This window comes from Petaurus breviceps, unplaced genomic scaffold, assembly GCF_028583685.1.
Source record: "Petaurus breviceps papuanus isolate PSGF00001 unplaced genomic scaffold, PetGlider_PUasm1.0 108, whole genome shotgun sequence".
NCBI lineage: Eukaryota > Metazoa > Chordata > Mammalia > Diprotodontia > Petauridae > Petaurus > Petaurus breviceps.
In genome coordinates, this window is record NW_027185593.1 from 2331767 (window position 1) to 2349377 (window position 17611).

The window sequence follows — 17611 nt, forward strand, 5'->3', positions numbered from 1 at the left end:
AGAGAGAGTAACGAGTTCGATTGAGTGCCTTCTTGTACCAAAGGTGTGTGTGGCCAATTCTTGACGTCTGTGTTTTTTCATCCTAATCGACTCACTGTTACCTCAGCTTTTTAAGCAAGCGGATTTGAGAGATGAACCTTTGGGTGTTGGGACAGAAAACAAATCTTCCCTCTTCTCACTCCTTCCCTTGCCACCAGCCCAAAATCAGCCTAAAACTCTCTGCCCTATTAACTGGATTCTGGATCTCATTCCTCCCACCCTCCATCCCCAAGGGCCAGACACCCAAGTCCAAATCACTCTTCCCTCCCTAGATCCTCCTCAATCTACCTTTCCCATCCCATTTAGCAAATGGGTATCTCTGAGGGTTATTGAACCCTAAGATTAGTTGAGTGAAGATAGACCCAGGATAGGCCCTCCTGCTGTGTGATGTGGGCAACTTATTTAACTTCTCTGAGGCTCAGTGAGAATACCTTGCATTCTGTACAATGAGAGGATCAATGTCTTCTGTAATGTTTGAATTGAATAATCAAAAGGCAATTCATATGGAAGTTTTGAGGGGAAATTTTTTTAAATGGTTAAGTGGTATTATGTGGATCCCTTTAAGACATATAACCTAAATTTTAATTATTCAGAGGGAAAATTATCTAGCCAGCCCCCCTTCTCTCTTCCCTGCCTCCTCTAGTTTAATTTTTTGGCCAAGACCTGACCCTTCCCCCAAAAAGAGCTACTAATCTCTCAATTCCAGTTCTTTCTTCATACTCTAGTTTTTCAAATGGTATAATATTGGACAAATCACTTCCATTCTCTGCATCTCTCTTTTTTTAACTCTGTAAAATGAGGATTTTGGATTAGATGGTCCCTCTCTCAGCTTTGACATTCCATGTCCTGAACTTGCTATGGTACTAAACACTTTGTGAAGAAGAAAAGAAATTAGCTGCTGCCAGCTAGAGTCCTGAGCCAATGTGGCCAGGCCCAATAATTATTTTGGGGTCTACTTTCCCCCATGTTTTGGGCCTTTTGAGGAAGTCTTCTCTTGACTCAAGAGAGGCAGTGAAACTGAAGGACATTGGTCAGTTTCTACCCAGTCTTAGTCAGTTTCACTCTTTAGTTTTTACTATGTGGGCCAGGCCCACTAGCACAAGACATACAAATCTTCCCTTTCCTCTTGTTCCTGCCTGATTCCATGCCCTAATTCCATGGAGTTGTTATCCCCATGGATTTGGTCATCCTACTTCTGATCCAGAATCCTTCTCCCTGATGTTCCACTCTGTATTCTTCAAAAGACCCCTTCCTTCTCCTGTCTCCCTAAATCCCACTTCCTGCTTCTTCCCAATACCCAAATGGTTTGTGAGATACCAAAGACATTCTCCACACAAGGGAAAAAGAAGTCCAGCACAGCTCCTCCAAGCCTTTGACAATTTTCTCTGAAATACCTCAAAATATTTAATGTATAGTTTATGTGATAAAAAAAATTACTTAGCTAGTTTTTGGAATATGTGACCTGAAGCTTTATACTGTTAAATTATAATTTTGCAGATGGCATGTTCTTATTTCTTTGAAGAGTTCGGTGGGAGACATATTGAATGTTAACAGAGCGTAAGCTGGTTAGTTGAAAACAGAGAAAGAGAGTGAGCGTGAGAGAGAATGAATGAATGAATGAGAGAGAGAGAGAGAGAGAGAGAGAGCAAGAGCGAGAAAGGACCGAAGGCGTTTACAGATTTCATATTTAAACAAGTCCTTTAAAAAAAGAGAGAGAGAGAAAGCAAGAGAGAAAGAAAGTATCTTTTTGTTTTCTGATGTGTTACTTTTTTGAGTCACGTCTTTTGAGAGTATTTATTACTATTCTAAGTGTTCTGTGTTCAAATGTAATTTAAGAAAAAAAAAAGAAAAAAAGACAAAATGGAAATTTGATTTATGCATGACCAATGTACGCTTTCTTGAAACTAATGTAATAAACTTGTGTGGGTAGGGGGGGGGGGGGGGGGAGGGGGGGTCAAGGGAACGACAACGTTCCGTCAACAGAGGGTCTGGCTCTATGGAGGTTCCCATCCAGCGTCCCATCTTCGGAAGCTCCGAGGTCATGTTCCTTCCACGGAGGTTTCAAGCTCCAATGCCTGTTCCATCCCACAGAGGTGCCAATATGTGTTCTTTCCATGGAGGTTCCAAGTCCAAGTTCATCCAACAGAGATTCCAATTCTGTTTCAGCCTGGATCCAACATGGACCATATTTCCCAAGTTACATAACAGTGAGCAAGTTGACCTGGTTTTCCTCCCGTTTTCTTTTTTTCCTTTTTCCTATCTTTCAAATGCAGTTGTCAAAACAACCAGGGAAGTGGATGAGGTGGCCAGGAAGGACAGAAGGTGAGCTGGGGAGGAGGAGTCTCTGGAGGGGAGTGAGGGGTGGGGATGATCAGGTCAGGGTCACAGGTCAGCCGTCTCATCCACCTCCCTGCCTCAGCTGCAGCCCTGGCACTGTACCCCCATGGAAGTCTCCACATTTTGGACTTGAGAACCAGGTCTGAGTTAGGTCATTTGTATGTATGTATTTACTACTTTACCTGTTGGATTGCGGTTGGTTTTTTCGCTTTAGTATCAATTCACAAGTGTCTTGTTCCAAGGAGAGAGACAATCAGATAATTGGAGTCCTGTCACCCAGGAATGAGAGGAGGGTAGCCACAGCTGGGGTACACCCTGCCCAGCCAGATCTTCTCTTGACTGCCCTTCATTCCTGATGTTTGGGTGTTCTGCCCCACCCCCCTCTTTCAAAGCTCTGCCCTGGGATGGAGGTGTGGAGAGATGGACAAGTTAAAATGTGAGCTTTACTGGGGAGCAAGTGATTCCCTCTTATTCATCAGGGAATATTCAGACTCAGCCTGGCCCACTGCTCAGGGCGATGGAAGTGGTCCAATGGGTTGGAGACACTAGGGTGTGGGAAAGAATACCAGCAGACCTGCTGACTTGCTGTGTGACCTTAGGCAAGTCATTTCCCCTTAACTGGGTTTCATTTTCTTCATCCATAAAATCGAGGTGGGGATTATACCAGATGGTCTTAAAAGTCTCCCTTGTCTCCTTCCTATCTACCCAGTCCCCTCAGTCTGGAAGACACCTCCAGAGGCCACCATATCTAACCCCCTTGGCTTCAAGTAGATGATGTCCCAAGCCCTGAGCCAGGGTCTTGAGGAATTCTAGTAACTAAAGGTCCCTCTGTCATTACCCAGTTCCCTTCATCACCCAGGTCCAGGATTTAGTTTACCATCACCCCCTCTCTTCCCAGCTCCCAAGAGTCGTGGGCTAGGGACTGTGTTCAGTCTCATCCTGAATTGAAAGAGGTGACTCCTAAGAAGCTCCCCATACCAGCCTGAGACAGCCTTGCCCAGGTTCAGGTAGCCCTTCACATCCTTTCAGCACTTTATGCCCTTCACAGCATTTTTTTTTCTGTCCAAGATCTTATTCAATTTTCAGGGAAATTAATAGAAGAAGAGATGTCACCTGAAAAGGTATAGTGACTTTCCCAAAGTAATATGGTCATTGAATAAGGGTCTTCTGCCCTCAATCTCCCTCAGAGTTGGAGAAAGTGCCCACTTTGCCACTGGCTCAAATCCCAATTTCAATCAAGAAATTTAGAGATTTAGCAAGTCGGTATCCAGCCCTGACTGAGTCTGACTTCCAGTAAAAAAAGTCTTGTCTTCATTGTTCCTTCTCTCCATATCATCAGCACCTCCCCAGTCTGTTCTGCTGCTCTCCACTCTGGAGGCAGCTTTGTGCAGAGCAAAGTACTAGCCTAGGCATCAGGGCTGGGTTCTAATCCCACTTTGGGGCCTTGGGCCCCTGTCCTGGAAATTTGCTTTCTCCTATAAGATGAATGGGTTGGGTGCTATCCTAAAGGCAGGAGCAGTGGCCAGAAGTGCACAAGGATTTCATCCCAGAGTGAGAAGGAAGCATGCTTTTCATCACAGCAGGCCTCTGAACAAGCTGGATGATCACTTGCCAAGGTGGCTCTACATGGAAGTAGGGAGGGGGCTGGCTTGAGGCGGAGTCTGATAGATCAGATGACCTCTTAGGTCTTTTCCAGCTCTGACTATGACCTAAGAGGCCTTCCATCAGGTAAGGGATTCCAAGCAATTTGGGCCTCAGTGAGCAGAGGGACAATCATCCCACTGGATGGGAGTGATCTACTGCCACCTTCCCCAGTGCTAGGGGCCACCCAGCTCCCTCTGGTCCTGCTCTCTGGAGTTTCTCAGGAGATGGCCAGAGCCTCCCCTTGAGCCCCTTCCAAGGGCAGCTGGAGATGTTCCCCTCCTCTCCCTCCCCATTTCATGCCAGGCCAAAGACAAAGCAGCTCCTTTCCTAGGCAACAGGGCCCTCCTAGCACTCTCAGGCTTAACTACATAGATCATAGGAGCAAAGCTGGAGGCAACTCTCTATGGTTATCATCTCTGGGATATTCTTAGGAGATGCCTGGAGGCCCTCACCCCAGCTCCCTGCTCCCCAAACCTTCTGCTCCGAGGCTCTACACTTCTCCCCACTCCCTTTAATCCAGCCCTGGAGACCAGCTTCTTTCAACCCCAGGATTTCAGGGGTGATGAGGACCAAAAACAAGGGGACCTTCTCAGCAGCAGGGACCAAGTGGGTATAAATTTAGAGCTAGAATGGAAGGGACCCTTGAGATGATCTCTTACAAGTGAAAGTTGAGGCCCACAAAGGGAAAAGTCTGGCTTTTTTGAGTACAAACCTTGTGCCTTCTGCATAGTCAGGGGGAGAAGGTTCACAGCCCAGCACAGCTCCTAGGACATGAGTGCCCTCTCCAATGGGAAGGGAAGGGGTTGTCTGGCTCTGAAAACAGGACTGCCTCTCCCCATCCCTGACCTCTCTGCCTTTGGGCCCCCAGTTCTCCATGTGCCTATGGTCTAACCAACTATACCAAAGATTTTTCCTGTTGGTTATGACAATCTTAGTACCCTTTCCCAGAGAGGATTCTTAGCCCCCACAGGAGGCTTTAGGGATTGGGGAAAACCCTTTGAGCTGTGTAATTCATGGGGGGCTGGCAGCAAAGTACTCCATTTCTAGGTAGAGGGTGCAGAGTTCCAGGAAGCTTTGGGCATGTGAGATGCCTGGTCGGCAGAGGAAGAGGAAAAATAGGCTTGGGCCTTGCTGCCAACCTCCAGGCCACCATGGAGAACACCCAGGGAGGTCAGAAAGGGGCCCTAATGGGCCCTTTGGCAGTGCCAGGACCCAGAAGAGGGTGGAAGTAACTCTTAGTGGAACCTGTCCCAGGGAGGTATGAGATCGGAGTCTTTGTGTTCAGGGCATTCCCATCTGAATAGGAGATGGCTTACAGGTTCAAGCCCCTTCCTGCCCTGGCCTGGGAGGGTGAGGGCTAATTGAAGCAGTTCACTGTACTGGCTAGATAGTGCCCTGGCCCCAGAATAAACTCTGCCACTTAAGAACTGTGTGACCTTTGTCAAGACTCTTCCCCTCCCTGGGCCTCATTTTCCCCATCTCTAAAAGGGGACAAGGAGGATGATCATTAAGGGTCCTCTGCTAGCTCTAAATCTATGTTCCTTTGGGGTAACCCACCTTTGCCTTGTGTGAGGGGATGTAGATAAGTGTTAGTTAAAAAAGGCCTGCTTTATTTTATAAATGAGGAAACTCGGGTCTAGAGAGTTTGCCCCAGGCTGCACAGCTAGTGTTTAAGCCAGGATATAAACCTGGGTCTTCTGTACGCGAGTAGAGCACTGGGTCCACCCACCAAGACTCCTTAACAGATCAGGGGGCCAGGAGTCAGGCTATTTGCTCTGGCCCTAATCAGGGATCAGGAGTTTCCACTGTCTATCCTTCCCCTGAGCCATCTCCAGACTAGATAGCTGGACAGAAGGCAGCCATGATGGGAACCCGGCAAAGAATGAGGCAGGGAGGGCAGAAGGCAGGCTCTGGGGAGGCCCCTTCACCCTCTCCCAGGGAAACCCTTTGTCTCTGACCCACCACCTCCCCCAACTCTGTATGTTGGTTTGGTTCCCATTTCTGAGGTTAGATTGGCATTTGGAGTCAGAACTATCCACTCTCCCAGATAGAATTAGTTCTCTAAAGACCCCAATGCCACTAGGGGAATATGGGGAAATGTTCATCCCAGGAATCCCAGCTATGTCGGGAGGAGCTTGGGGGCAGGGGCTTCTCCTTTGGAGTCTGGGGACACTGGTTTTAAATTCCTGCTCTGCCACATACTACCTACGTGCCCTCAGGCAAGTCCTTCATCAGTAAAATGAGGGGCTTGGACTAGCTGGCCTCCAAGGTTCCATCCACCTCTGGATCCTGGGACAAGGGAGGTCCGGCAGAAGGAGCTGGGGAGAAATACAGGGCCAGCCCCATTGCAAGAGAAGAAAACTAGGTCGCTCTTTCCCCAACCCTGGGTGACAGGCTTAAATTTTTTTAAAAAGAAAAAAAAAAACACAAACAACCGTCCTCAGTGGGTTCATTTTTGCTGTTCACTGCTCTGTTGGGTTTTGTCATTTCTGTTTTCTTCAATAAATTATTTTCTAGTCACTCACTCTGGTGTCTGGGTGTTGGCTACATTGGATGAGGTGAGGGAGAGGTATCCCCCATCTCTGAATACAAGCATATTTGAAGAGGAGCCCCAAATGGGAGCAGCCTGAGACAGGGAGGTGATTCGGATTGGAAGGACCTTCTAAGGCCAAGCATCAGACATAACTAGCTGGGAGGCTGGAAGTGAGCCATACTTAAAATTTTCCTGGAGTCTAATTGAAAGATCTGTGGGCTTCAGAGAGTCGGGGTACAAATCTGGCCACCAACACTTCATGACTGGGTAAGCCGGAGGAAATCACTTCAACTGAGCCTGTTACCTCCCTTTGCCTTTGTGTAATGGAGATAATAATGCTCTGGATTCCCACCTCACAGGGCTCTAGCAAAGAAAGGACTTTGTAAACCAGCCAGCGATTCTTATCCAAGGCCCTGCTGCATCTGAGGGGCCTGGCTTTGAAGTCTGATTCGGGGAGTGGCATCAGGGTTGGCCCTGCCTTTTAAAGGCTTCCCTCCAGTTCTTCGGACTCTTCTAGTGATCTCTCCCACCCCCAACCCAGGGGAGCCCAGAGAGTTATTGAGCCCCTTAGTCCTAGCTCCCAGAGGCCACTTCTGTAGCTCCCCAAGGCGGGAGGGGTAGTCTGTAATGATAGGCTTAATTCTTCCTTGGTGAATCTCCCCATCCCTACTTGTACCTGGAGCCCAAAGAACCAGTCACTGGCTGCCTGTTACGGCATCTGTACTTTAATCTCCAATTGGGTGCCCCTCCATTCCTGGGTCCCTGAACTTGAGGATGCCCAAGCACTGGCCAGCAAGGACTTTGCGAGGTGGTCATGTGGCACTAAAGAGGGAGGTGATGAGAAAAGGCGGTAACCGTCCAGTAAAATACTGAGGGTCTCAAACATCAGTTGAACTCCATGGGGACCTGGCTTGGGGTAAGGAATAGGGCCCTTGGTAGGCTGACACAGCCAATTTCAGTAGACTTTGGTCCTGAGAGGGGACAGAGAGCGTGGAATGGTTTTACTATCAGATGACCTAGTTTAAAATTCTAGCTCTGACACTAAACTAGCTGTGTGGCCATGGGCAAGTCACTGCCCCTTTCTGGGCATCAGTTTCTCAATATGAAAAATAAAGGAAGTAGACTTGAAGATAACCTCTGAGTTCTTTTCCACTCCCAATCCTATGGTCTCATTGGAAGATGACTGAGAGTTTGGATAGAGGAGTCATCCTGGTATGAGCAGATGTTAGACAGTGTCACAGCAACATAGACTTAGGGCAGGAAGGGGCCTCAGAAGCCATTTGGTCCAAACTTCTCATTTCACTGATAAGGAAACTGAGACCCAAGGAAGGGAAGTGACTTACCCAAGGTCACTCAAGTCATTTGTGGTCACGTGGGGACTATAACCTAAACCCTTGGATCCCAAATCCAAGATTCTTTGCCTATACTATGAGGGAAAAGTACTACAGAGAAAAAAAAACCAAATTAGGCCCTAGAAGATCTGGATTCTCCTTGCAACTTTACCTCTGACTCTGTGAGTCTGAGCAAAGCTTTCTCCTTCCTGAGTCTGCTTCCTCATCTGCACTGTGAGAGGGTGGAATCTGAAGATGCTTAAGGTCCTTTCCAGCACCTGACTCTGCCTTAAGTTTGGAGTAGTCCACCAACCCCTCAAAAGGCAAGGTGAGCAGCATTCCTGGTTCTTCTCTGGCCCTCAGATTCTCTTCGATCTGGATACAGGCCATGCTAGTCTAAAACTGGGTCCCCTAAGGACAAAGACAAATGGAGCAAGGGGACCCATCCCACCCCTCCCAAGTAAGACCACCAGGGGCAAAAGGGAGATGGGGTTTAACCCAGAGGGAAGAGGAAAGACGGAGTGGAGGATTCTCCCCTGCTCTCAGGTCCAAGAAAAGATATGAAGTGGAGCTTTGGCCAAAGCCAGCCATCTTGGCAACCAGCGAACTGGTGCTGGAGGCAGGGACTAGTCTGGGAGCAGGGCACAGAAGGGGGCTTCTGTGGGACTGTGCCTCTCCTTTAAGCATCCAGGTGTTCTCTGTTCCCTCCACCCCTAAAGTTCAGAGGCAAGACTTCCTTGCAATTCCCCACTGTGCCAAGAGAGGACACTGTTGCATTAAGAGCAGTAAGGCAGTATTTTTGTTGCAGGGGACATCCCTCAAAAAACTTTCTTAAAATGGGGGACTCTTAAAAGGATCCCAGAGTTGGTAGGCTGAAAGATCTCGTACAAAACAGGAGGGGAAAAGAGCTGGTGTCAGGGTGATTCTTTGGCCAGTCCACTTGTCCTTGGGCTAGATGGGGCCTTTCCAACTGTCTGCAGATCCTGGTTCCAGCTGGGACCCTGGATATTCTGGGGGGGCTTCTTCCGAAGGCTGGACCCCCCAGAAATGAGGTCAGCATAGCCCTCCTTGTGGGAGAAGGCATAGCTAGAGCGGCGGCAGGTCGAGCCCCTCTGGAAGTGGCCTTTGAGCTCCACGGTGGTGACTTCGACTTGACTGGCTTGGTAAGAAGATTTCTATACCAGAGGAGAACAAGAAGCTATCAGAGGCTGGGAAGTGCCCAGGAAGCAGGGGCCAGGGAACACAAGGGGGGCAGAGGCCAGGGAACTCTGGGGAAGAGAGACAAGGGCACCTACTATGAATAAGATAGCAAGCAGCACGTCCATCCCTGGGGGCCAGAGGCCACCACTCTCATTTCTGAGAAGACTTTGAAGCCATGCCCCACCCGAGTCCTCCCACTTTCCCAGGAATGGTGAAAGGTGAAGCTAATTAAAGTCAGTAGAGTGGTAAAGGAAGCCCAGACTGAGGAAGAAGACACCCAAGTTCTAGCCTTCTCTGTGATACCAACTATTTTTTTTCTTTTTGGAGGGGGGAAGGCGGGGCAATTGGGGCTAAGTGACTTGCCCAAGGTCACACGGCTAATAAGTGTTAAGTGTCTGAGGGCATATTTGAACTCAGGTCCTCTTGACTCCAGGGCCCGTGCTCTATTCACTGCGCCACCTAGCCGGCCCAACACCAACTCTTTATATGATCCAGTATATTGTTTTCTCTATCCCAGTTTATCTGCTTACAAAAATAATACCTGTTTTACTGAGCTCGTGGGCCAAATAAATTAAGTGGCTTAATTAAGAGAACCAGGATGGCTAGGTGACACAGTGAATAGAGCACCAGCCCTGGAGTCAGGAGGACCTGAGTTCAAATCCATCCTCAGACACTTAACATTCACTAGCCTTGTGAACTTGGGCAAGTCACTTAACCCCAACTGCCCTGCCCTCCCCCCTAAAAAAAAAAATTAAGAAAACCAAGGCTAATAAGTATCCCAGCCAGGATTCATTGGCGTAATTTGGAAGATTCAACTAGATAATGTCTGGGAAAGTTCTTTGAAAAGTTAGAAGTCCTGGGAAGGGGGGAAGGGGAGAGTCTCTCTACTCAGGTCAGTTCCCCTCCCATCCCCCAAGAAATGGAGAGAACTATCCACACTGAGAAATAAAATGCTCTGTTTGCCTTCTTCCCCAGAAAGTCTCATAGATGCAGCAGGATACTCTTGGGGTAGGCTCTACTATGCTTGGGGTGACTAACTTACCCCAGGCGTAGGCTCAGCAGTGATGTGGCACAGCAGACGGACAGCCAGTGAGGGTATGGTGTTCACAGCCACAGTCAGCAGCACCACCAGCAGGATGTATGGCTCTGTCAGGGCATTTTGAGTGGCACCTAGGCGATGGAAAAGTATGAGACCGGATCAGTGGCAAAGCCCCAGGTCTGAGGCCCAGGAGGGACAGTCTGGCCCATGGCATTGGGGGAGCCTCTCTTAAAGAGAGGGAGAAATCATTCTGAGGTCCAAGGTGGGCTCCCATCTCTTCTTCCTCCCACACACTGTCCCAGGAGGAAGAGGCCACCAGGAAGAAAGAGAAGGAAGAAGAGATAAAAAAGGGAGAGTGAAGAAATAAGGAGACAGAAAAGGAGGAATAAAGAAAAAATGGAGAGAAAAGGAGAGAGACAGAGAAAGTGAGAGAAGAAATAGAGGGAGAAAGGAAGAAAAATGAAAGAGAAAAGAAAAGAGGAGAGGAAAGAAAGGGAGAGAGGAAGTGAAGGAGGGAGAGGTAGATACAGAAAGGAAAGGGAGACAGCCACAGAGAAGAAAGAGGAAGGGAGAAAGATAGCCAGAATGAAACAGACGAAGGAAGGAAAGCAAAGGGAAGAAAAGACAAAAGCAAAGGAGGGGAAAAAGGGAAAGAGGGAGGGGGGGAGAGATTATTCTCTTCTTCTTGATCCTGGTACTGGACCTCTGAGCAACAGGTGCCGTAGGAACCTCTTCTGAATTCTTTATGGTCAGGACCTAGGAAAGTCTGAGTGCCACCCCTCCCTAGAGATCAAGACCTGAGGTGGGGCGGGGAGAACAGCTCTTACCTGGAAATCGGAACATGGTGGGGGCCACACGAAAGATGAAGAAATTCTGGGTGAGGAAAGATATGAGGCTGTAGAGGGCCACAGTGGAGACAATAGCCAGGATGGACAGGACGGTCCAGAACTTGATGTCCATGGCAATCTGACCAGAGAAAGAGATGTTAATCCTTTGGGGTCTTGGAACAGCCATGGGGAGACAATTGGCTGTGGATGTGGCTTCTTCTATGGCATCTGGCAGAGCCTAACAGGGAGTCTTTGTGAAGGATGATTTTTTTTTAGCCTTCTACAACTCAGCAGGAATGGAGGCCCTAGCCTGGGGAGAGGTCAGGAGAGGGGCTCCCATTTCCAAGAGTGACCACTAAGGGAACTAGGATTATCAGCCTGCAGACAAAGCTGGACCTAGAGCCATGGGGAAATGGAAGGAGCAGGGTGGGGAAGACTTAACAATTTAATAGGAACAATTTTTACCAATCAGAGCTCTCTAACCTAGAAAAGGTTGTCCCAACAGAGAGGAAACTCCCTGTTCCATGAAAGTGAGTAGGACCTGAATGAACTTGGCTTCCAGTTCAAAAAAGTACAATTTGTTGGTGATGCTATACAGAATATACTTGCCTCCTGCCTCTGACATTCTGCTCTAAGTTCTAACATTCTAGGTTCTAAGGTTCTTCCCAGTTCTAACATGCCAGGTTCTGAGGTCCCTCCCAGCTCTGTCATTCTGTTCTAAGTTCTAATATTCTAGAAGGTTCTTCCTAGCTCCAACATTCCAGGGACCCCTCCAAGCTCTGCCATTCTGTTCTAAGTTCTAACACAAATTTGATAAAAAGTATCATCTATATCTTTACTCAAGTCATTGATAAAAATGATCTTTCCACCCCTCAAATTTATCATAGCAAATTGCCTGTATCTATCCCATCCTTTCCCTTGCACCAAAGCTGTGTATGTGTCTTTTCCCCCTTTTTAACTGTAAGCTACTTGAAAGTACAATCTAAACTTATCCCTTTATATTCCTAACACTTAGCACAGTACCTGTAAACACCATCCATGCTCAATAGCTATTTGATGAATGAATGAATGAACAGATGGATGGATGGATGGATGAATGCCTGGATGTTTCAGCTGGAGAAAAGCGGAAACCACCATCTACATAATGAGGCAGGGAGGGGCATCAACTCTGTCCTTGAGGTCTGAGTGAAGGCCACTCGGAGGAAGGATCAAGGCTGACTGACGACTTGTTATATATGTTATAGTGGGGAGTTGGGCTACCTGACCACTGAAGTCCTTCCAGGTCTCCAGGATTGAGGGGTGGAACTTAGGACAAGTCGGAGGGTAAGATGGAGATCTGGTGAGCCACTTTGGGATTCCATCCCCAATAGAGCAGGGAGAAGAGGCTCACCTCAGCAATGACGGAGAGTAGGGCAGATGTGGCCACAGTGGCACCAAAGGACTGATAATCACAGATGCCTCCAGGTCCAGCTGTGTCATTAAAGGCCCACAAAGTCACGTAGAAATTGACCAGTGACGCAGCAATGCCATGGGCCACGGCCACAAAGAAGACCCAGTAGTTGAAGAGTTGGTTCTTCTGCCCCACGCTATAAAGCTCAGGGAATTCCAAGCACTTCTTGACACTCATATCCTTGGTTGTGACAGGGAGAAGAGACACTCATCTCAGCACTGGTGGAAGGTGCAGTGCCCTCCAGTACCACCACCCATGAACGTTGGAGGAGAAGGGCAAAGGCTCTATTCAGACACAACTCACAAAACCCCTAGAAATCACTCCCCACAAAAGATTAAGACAACAGCTGCAGCTCTAGTAAGGAACAATTTGGTACCTCCCTCCCTATCCCTTTACACTGTTCTAGAATTGTGCTGATTTGTCTGGGACTCCTTTCGCGCATGACACCTTCTCTTTAAGCAGAAAACTCATGTGAAATCTTGCTGTTACCCGCATCTTTTCCAGGGATCCCCTGAGAGACCCTCAAGATAAAGAGGAGAGAGTCAAGAGTGAGGAAGGTTTACCTGCTCTAGAAGGCCCATGGAGAGCACAGGATAGGCTGTATAGAAGATATTGTAGAAAGCCAGGAACCAACCTTCATATAGTGGCTGCAGAGGGAGAGAGGAAGTTAGGACAAGAGACAGGCAGGGAAATCAAAGGGGAAAGAAGATGGAGGAAGGAAGAAGGTAGAGGAAAGTAAGGAGGACATCAAATTAGTTTCAATCTACACTCAGACATGTTCCACGTTTTTCATTCTGTTGGGAGTTGGTGTTCATGAACAGAAAGCCAGCAGGAGCTGGCTTTTATTCTTTTATGCTAAAGTTGGAAAATCTTTTTTATGCTAAAGATCTCCACGTGTTGACTCCAAGCTGACCTAGAATCCCAGAGCTATGTGCTCTGCTTCTAAGGTTTACTTAGCCCATAGAAGAGATTAGAAAAGGAATGTCCTAACAGATGGATATCTAAGGACAAGACCTTGGTTAGATGAAGCCTTCTCTCTGAAAGACTTATGAAGAATGCAGGAATTTATGACCAAACAAGAGATAGGGAACATTATGAAATGCAAAATGGATAATTTTGATTACGTTAAATTGAAAAGTGTTTGCACAAACAAAGCCAATGCAACCAAGATTAGAAGGGAAGCAGAAAACCAGGAAAGAATTTTTACAATTAGTGTCTCTGACAAAGGCCTCAATTCCAAAATATATAGAGAATTGAGTCAAATTTACAAGGATACAAATCATTCCCCAATTGATAAATGGTCAAAGGATACGACCAGGCAGCTTTCAGAGGAAGAAATTAAAGCTATCTATAGTCATATGAAAAAATTCTCTAAATCACTATTGATTAGAGAAATGCAACTCAAAACAACTCTGAGGTACCACATCACACCTATCAGATTGGCTAACATGGCAAAACAGGAAAATGATAAATGCTGGAGGGGATGTGGGAATGTTGAAACACTAATTCATTGTTGGTGGGAGCTGTGAGCTGATCCAACCATTCTGGAGAGCAATTTGGAACGATGCCCAAAGGGCTATAAAACTGAATACCCTTTGACCCAGCAATACCAATACTAGGTCTGCATCCCAAAGAGATCATAAAAATGGGAAAAGGACCCACATGTACAAAAATACTTACAGCAGCTCTCTTTGTGGTGGCCAAGAACTGGAAATTGAGGGGATGCCCATCAATTGGGGAATGGCTGAACAAGTTGTGGTATATGAATGTAATGGAATACTATTGTGCTATAAGAAGTGATGAACAGGTGGACTTCAGAGAAACCTGGAAAGACTTATATGAACTGATGCTGAGTGAGGGGAATAGAACCAGGAGAACACTGTATATAGTAATAGCCACAGTGTGTGATGACTGATTTTGATAGACTTAGCCTTTCTCAGCAATGCAAGCACCTAAAACAATTCCAAAGGACATATGATGGAAAATGCCAGCCTCATCCAGAGAAAGAACTATGGAGTCACAATGCAGAACAAATTGCATTTTGTTTTGTTTTTTTCTTTCTCATGCTTTTTCCCATTCGTTATAATTCTTCTATGAAACATGACTAATGTGAAAAATGTATTTAATAGGAATGTATGTGTAGAGCCCATATCAGACTACAAGCCATTTTGGGGAGCGAGGGAGAGAAAATTTAAAACTTATGGAAGTGAATGTTGAAAACTAAAAATAAATAACTTAATAAATTTGGATAAAAAAAAAGATGAAGCCTTCTCAGTGCTATAGGGAAGAGGTTAGAAAGAGGGAGAGAATTTAGAATTCAAAGCAAACAAAAAAAAATTCATCAAAAATAAATAATAAATTATTGAGATAAATTTTTAAAAAAGGAAATGGGTATGTTTAGCTAGAAGAGCTGCCTTGGGGCAGGAAGACAATGTACAGGATAACTGTCTTGGAGTATTTACAGAATTATTTATAGGTTGGGGCAGCTAGGTGGTAAAGTGGATAGAGCACTGGGCTTAGAATTAGGAAGACTCATGTTTGTGAGTTCAAATCTGGGCTCAGACTCCAATTAGCTGTGTAACCCAGGACAAGTCACTAAACCCAGTTTGCCTCAGTTTCCTCATTTGTAAAATGAGCTGGAGAAGGAAAAGGCAAACCACTCCAATATCTATACCAAGAAAACCCCAAATGGGGTCATGAAGACTCAAACACAACTGTACAACAACAAAAATTTATAGTTTATCCCTAAAGGGCAAAGTAAGTGGGCCTTGGCATAAGAGAAACAGTTCCTAACAATGACAGCTATCCCAAAGTAGCAGTGTGATGGAATGGAAAGGGACCTGAGTTCAGATCTTACCTCTGCCACCTAACTCTGTGACCTTGGATATGTTACTTTACAAACCCACTGAGCATCAGTTTCCACTTATGTTAAATGAAGGGATTGGACTTAATGACCTCAAAGGTCACTCCCAGCTCTAAATCTATTACCTATGAATTGATCTGGGCAAGCTCAAAAGGGAAAGAGTCCCTATCAAGAGTGTAGACATCATTGGAAAGGAAATGCCTCTGCAGGTAAATAGGGGTTGGCTTGGATGCCCCAGGGATCTCTGCACTCCTGGATTGTAACTGATTCCCATACTCCAATGTTTTGATAAAGACTATGGAGGTGACCAGTTCTGTTGGGCCCTATCAAACAGGAAAAGCTTCAAAGGTACACATTCACTATAAGGATGGACTGTCTATCTGTTACCCAACATCTGATAGCTTTCAAACAATGCAGAAGACAGATCACCAGAAGATGATAAAAAACAAAAAGAAAAACATTCCATAGCAAGGGATGGCAATCTCACCAGTGGAGGAATGAATGAATGAAATCATAGGGGAGTTAAGGAAGGCATCATGGTGCATTGGGAAGAGCACTGCCTCAAAAACACTACTTGGGTGACCTTGGGGCAGGTCACTTTTACTTTCTGGGATTCTCTGAAATGAGAGAATGGACTAAAATGATCCTAAAGGTTACCTTCTAACCATCTTTAACTCGGCTAAAGTGACTTAGTCGTGCCCCCAACAGAAGTACACTTTGAAAATTTAAAAAGATTCTAAGAGTCTCCTAGACTTAATACCAAGAGAAGCTGAAGGACTTAGCCAAAAGAGATGCCTGGGGCAGGGGAAGGATGAACTGGATATCTGGAGGACTATTTAGTTCATTCACAAAAGGTAAAGGGGTGGGAGTGGGAAATCTGTCACAGCCTATTCACTGAATGGGAGTTACCTCACTCAAAGTGAGAACCTGAAAAGGCCTTAGCCTAAAAGGGCCAGGGTCTCCCATTGCATCCTGGGCCATCTCCCGTCATCTTGATGGACATGTGGTCATTGGACCCAGATGGCTCTGAAGGAGAAAGTGAGGCTGGTGTCCCTTACTCAAATCCAAGTTAACTGCAAGTCACAACATCATTTCCCTGGTGTTATGGTCCTCTTCAAAAAGGAAGGACAAACACAAGTTATAGAGGAATGGCAAACATGAGAGAAGGGACAGGGAGAGACAGAATGGAAAGAGAAAGGGAAATGGAAGCAATAAGAGAGAGGGGAGGGGAGGAGGGGAGGGACATAGTGGGGACAAGAGCCCTACAAGGTTTGGGGCTGTCTAGACTTGAGCCCACAGAAAGTGGTCCCCATCCTATTTCCCAGGCCTTGGCCATGGTGTCCTAAGGAGCTAAGTCACAAGCACAGAGGTGACTGTATTGTCTGAGGACAGGTATGCAGGAGAGAAAGGAGGGCTAGGGAAGGGAACAGATTCAGAGCCAAAGGGTCGAACTAAAATTGAAGTGCTGCTATTTGTTGCCTTAAGCCTGAAGGTTTCCCTCTCTATAAAATGGGGGGGGGGGAACAGACTAGGGTATCATACTATATGGCCTTTGCCATCCCTTCTAGGTGGATAGCTGAACTCCCTAGGGCATGGGAAGGAGTAGCTGGGAGAGGTTCTGATACTGGGGAAAGAAGGGTGAAGAAAGCCATGTCCCAAAAGGGTTTACCCCCACCCCACCATGCACCTGAGCCGTGAAGCCACTGTAGAAAGCGAACCAGATCTGGACCGACATGCTGGCAAAAGTCTTGTAGAAAAAGTAACGAAGAAACTTGCAGACACGGAGGTAAGACCAGCGCCCGTGCACCAGAAGCAGCCGCTGCAGGTAGGCAAACTGGGCCACAGCGTAGTCACTGCATTGGACAGCCTGCATGCCCTCCTGCCCACTGATCCCCACCCCGATGTCCGCAGCTGTCCAGACACAGGAACAGGGTCAGGTTGGAGGGTGGAGGGCTCAAGCAAGACCACCACTGGAAACCCCAGTCTTCCCCATTCCCCCAGTGCCTCCACCTAGAACTCCAACCCCAAATTTGCACCTCCTATTCTAAGTAGGGAACCAGTAGAAAGGGGGCAGTCCTCACTACAGCTCTGTCATAAATTCGCTAGCTAGATTTGGACAAGTTATCTGTACTCTCTTAGGCCTCTCATTAGTCCATCCACCATGAGCAATACTTGGAGCTTCTATCCTATCATCATCACCACCACCACCATCACCATCATCACCACCATCACCCTCACTACCACCACCACCGCCACCACCATCATCACCACCATCACCATCATCACTACCACCACCATCACCATCATCACCACCATCACCATCACTACCACCACCGCCACCATCACCA

At 46.8% G+C, this 17611-nt stretch overlaps 1 protein-coding gene across 1 annotated transcript in view; it reads right to left on the reverse strand.

The window, feature by feature from the left end:
* Positions 1 to 8541: 8541 nt before the first annotated feature.
* The window catches only part of ATP8B3 (ATPase phospholipid transporting 8B3), an 89366-nt gene continuing 80296 nt past the window's right edge, over positions 8542 to 17611 (reverse strand). Inside the window, exons 19-25 of the mRNA XM_069077567.1 lie at positions 17274 to 17307; positions 16951 to 17174; positions 12964 to 13047; positions 12341 to 12580; positions 10951 to 11089; positions 10127 to 10254; positions 8542 to 9059 (exon numbers count right to left, since the gene is read on the reverse strand). Coding sequence (XP_068933668.1) covers positions 8799 to 9059; positions 10127 to 10254; positions 10951 to 11089; positions 12341 to 12580; positions 12964 to 13047; positions 16951 to 17174; positions 17274 to 17307 — 1110 coding nt within the window. The 3' untranslated portion in view covers positions 8542 to 8798. The remainder of the gene's footprint in view (positions 9060 to 10126; positions 10255 to 10950; positions 11090 to 12340; positions 12581 to 12963; positions 13048 to 16950; positions 17175 to 17273; positions 17308 to 17611) is intronic.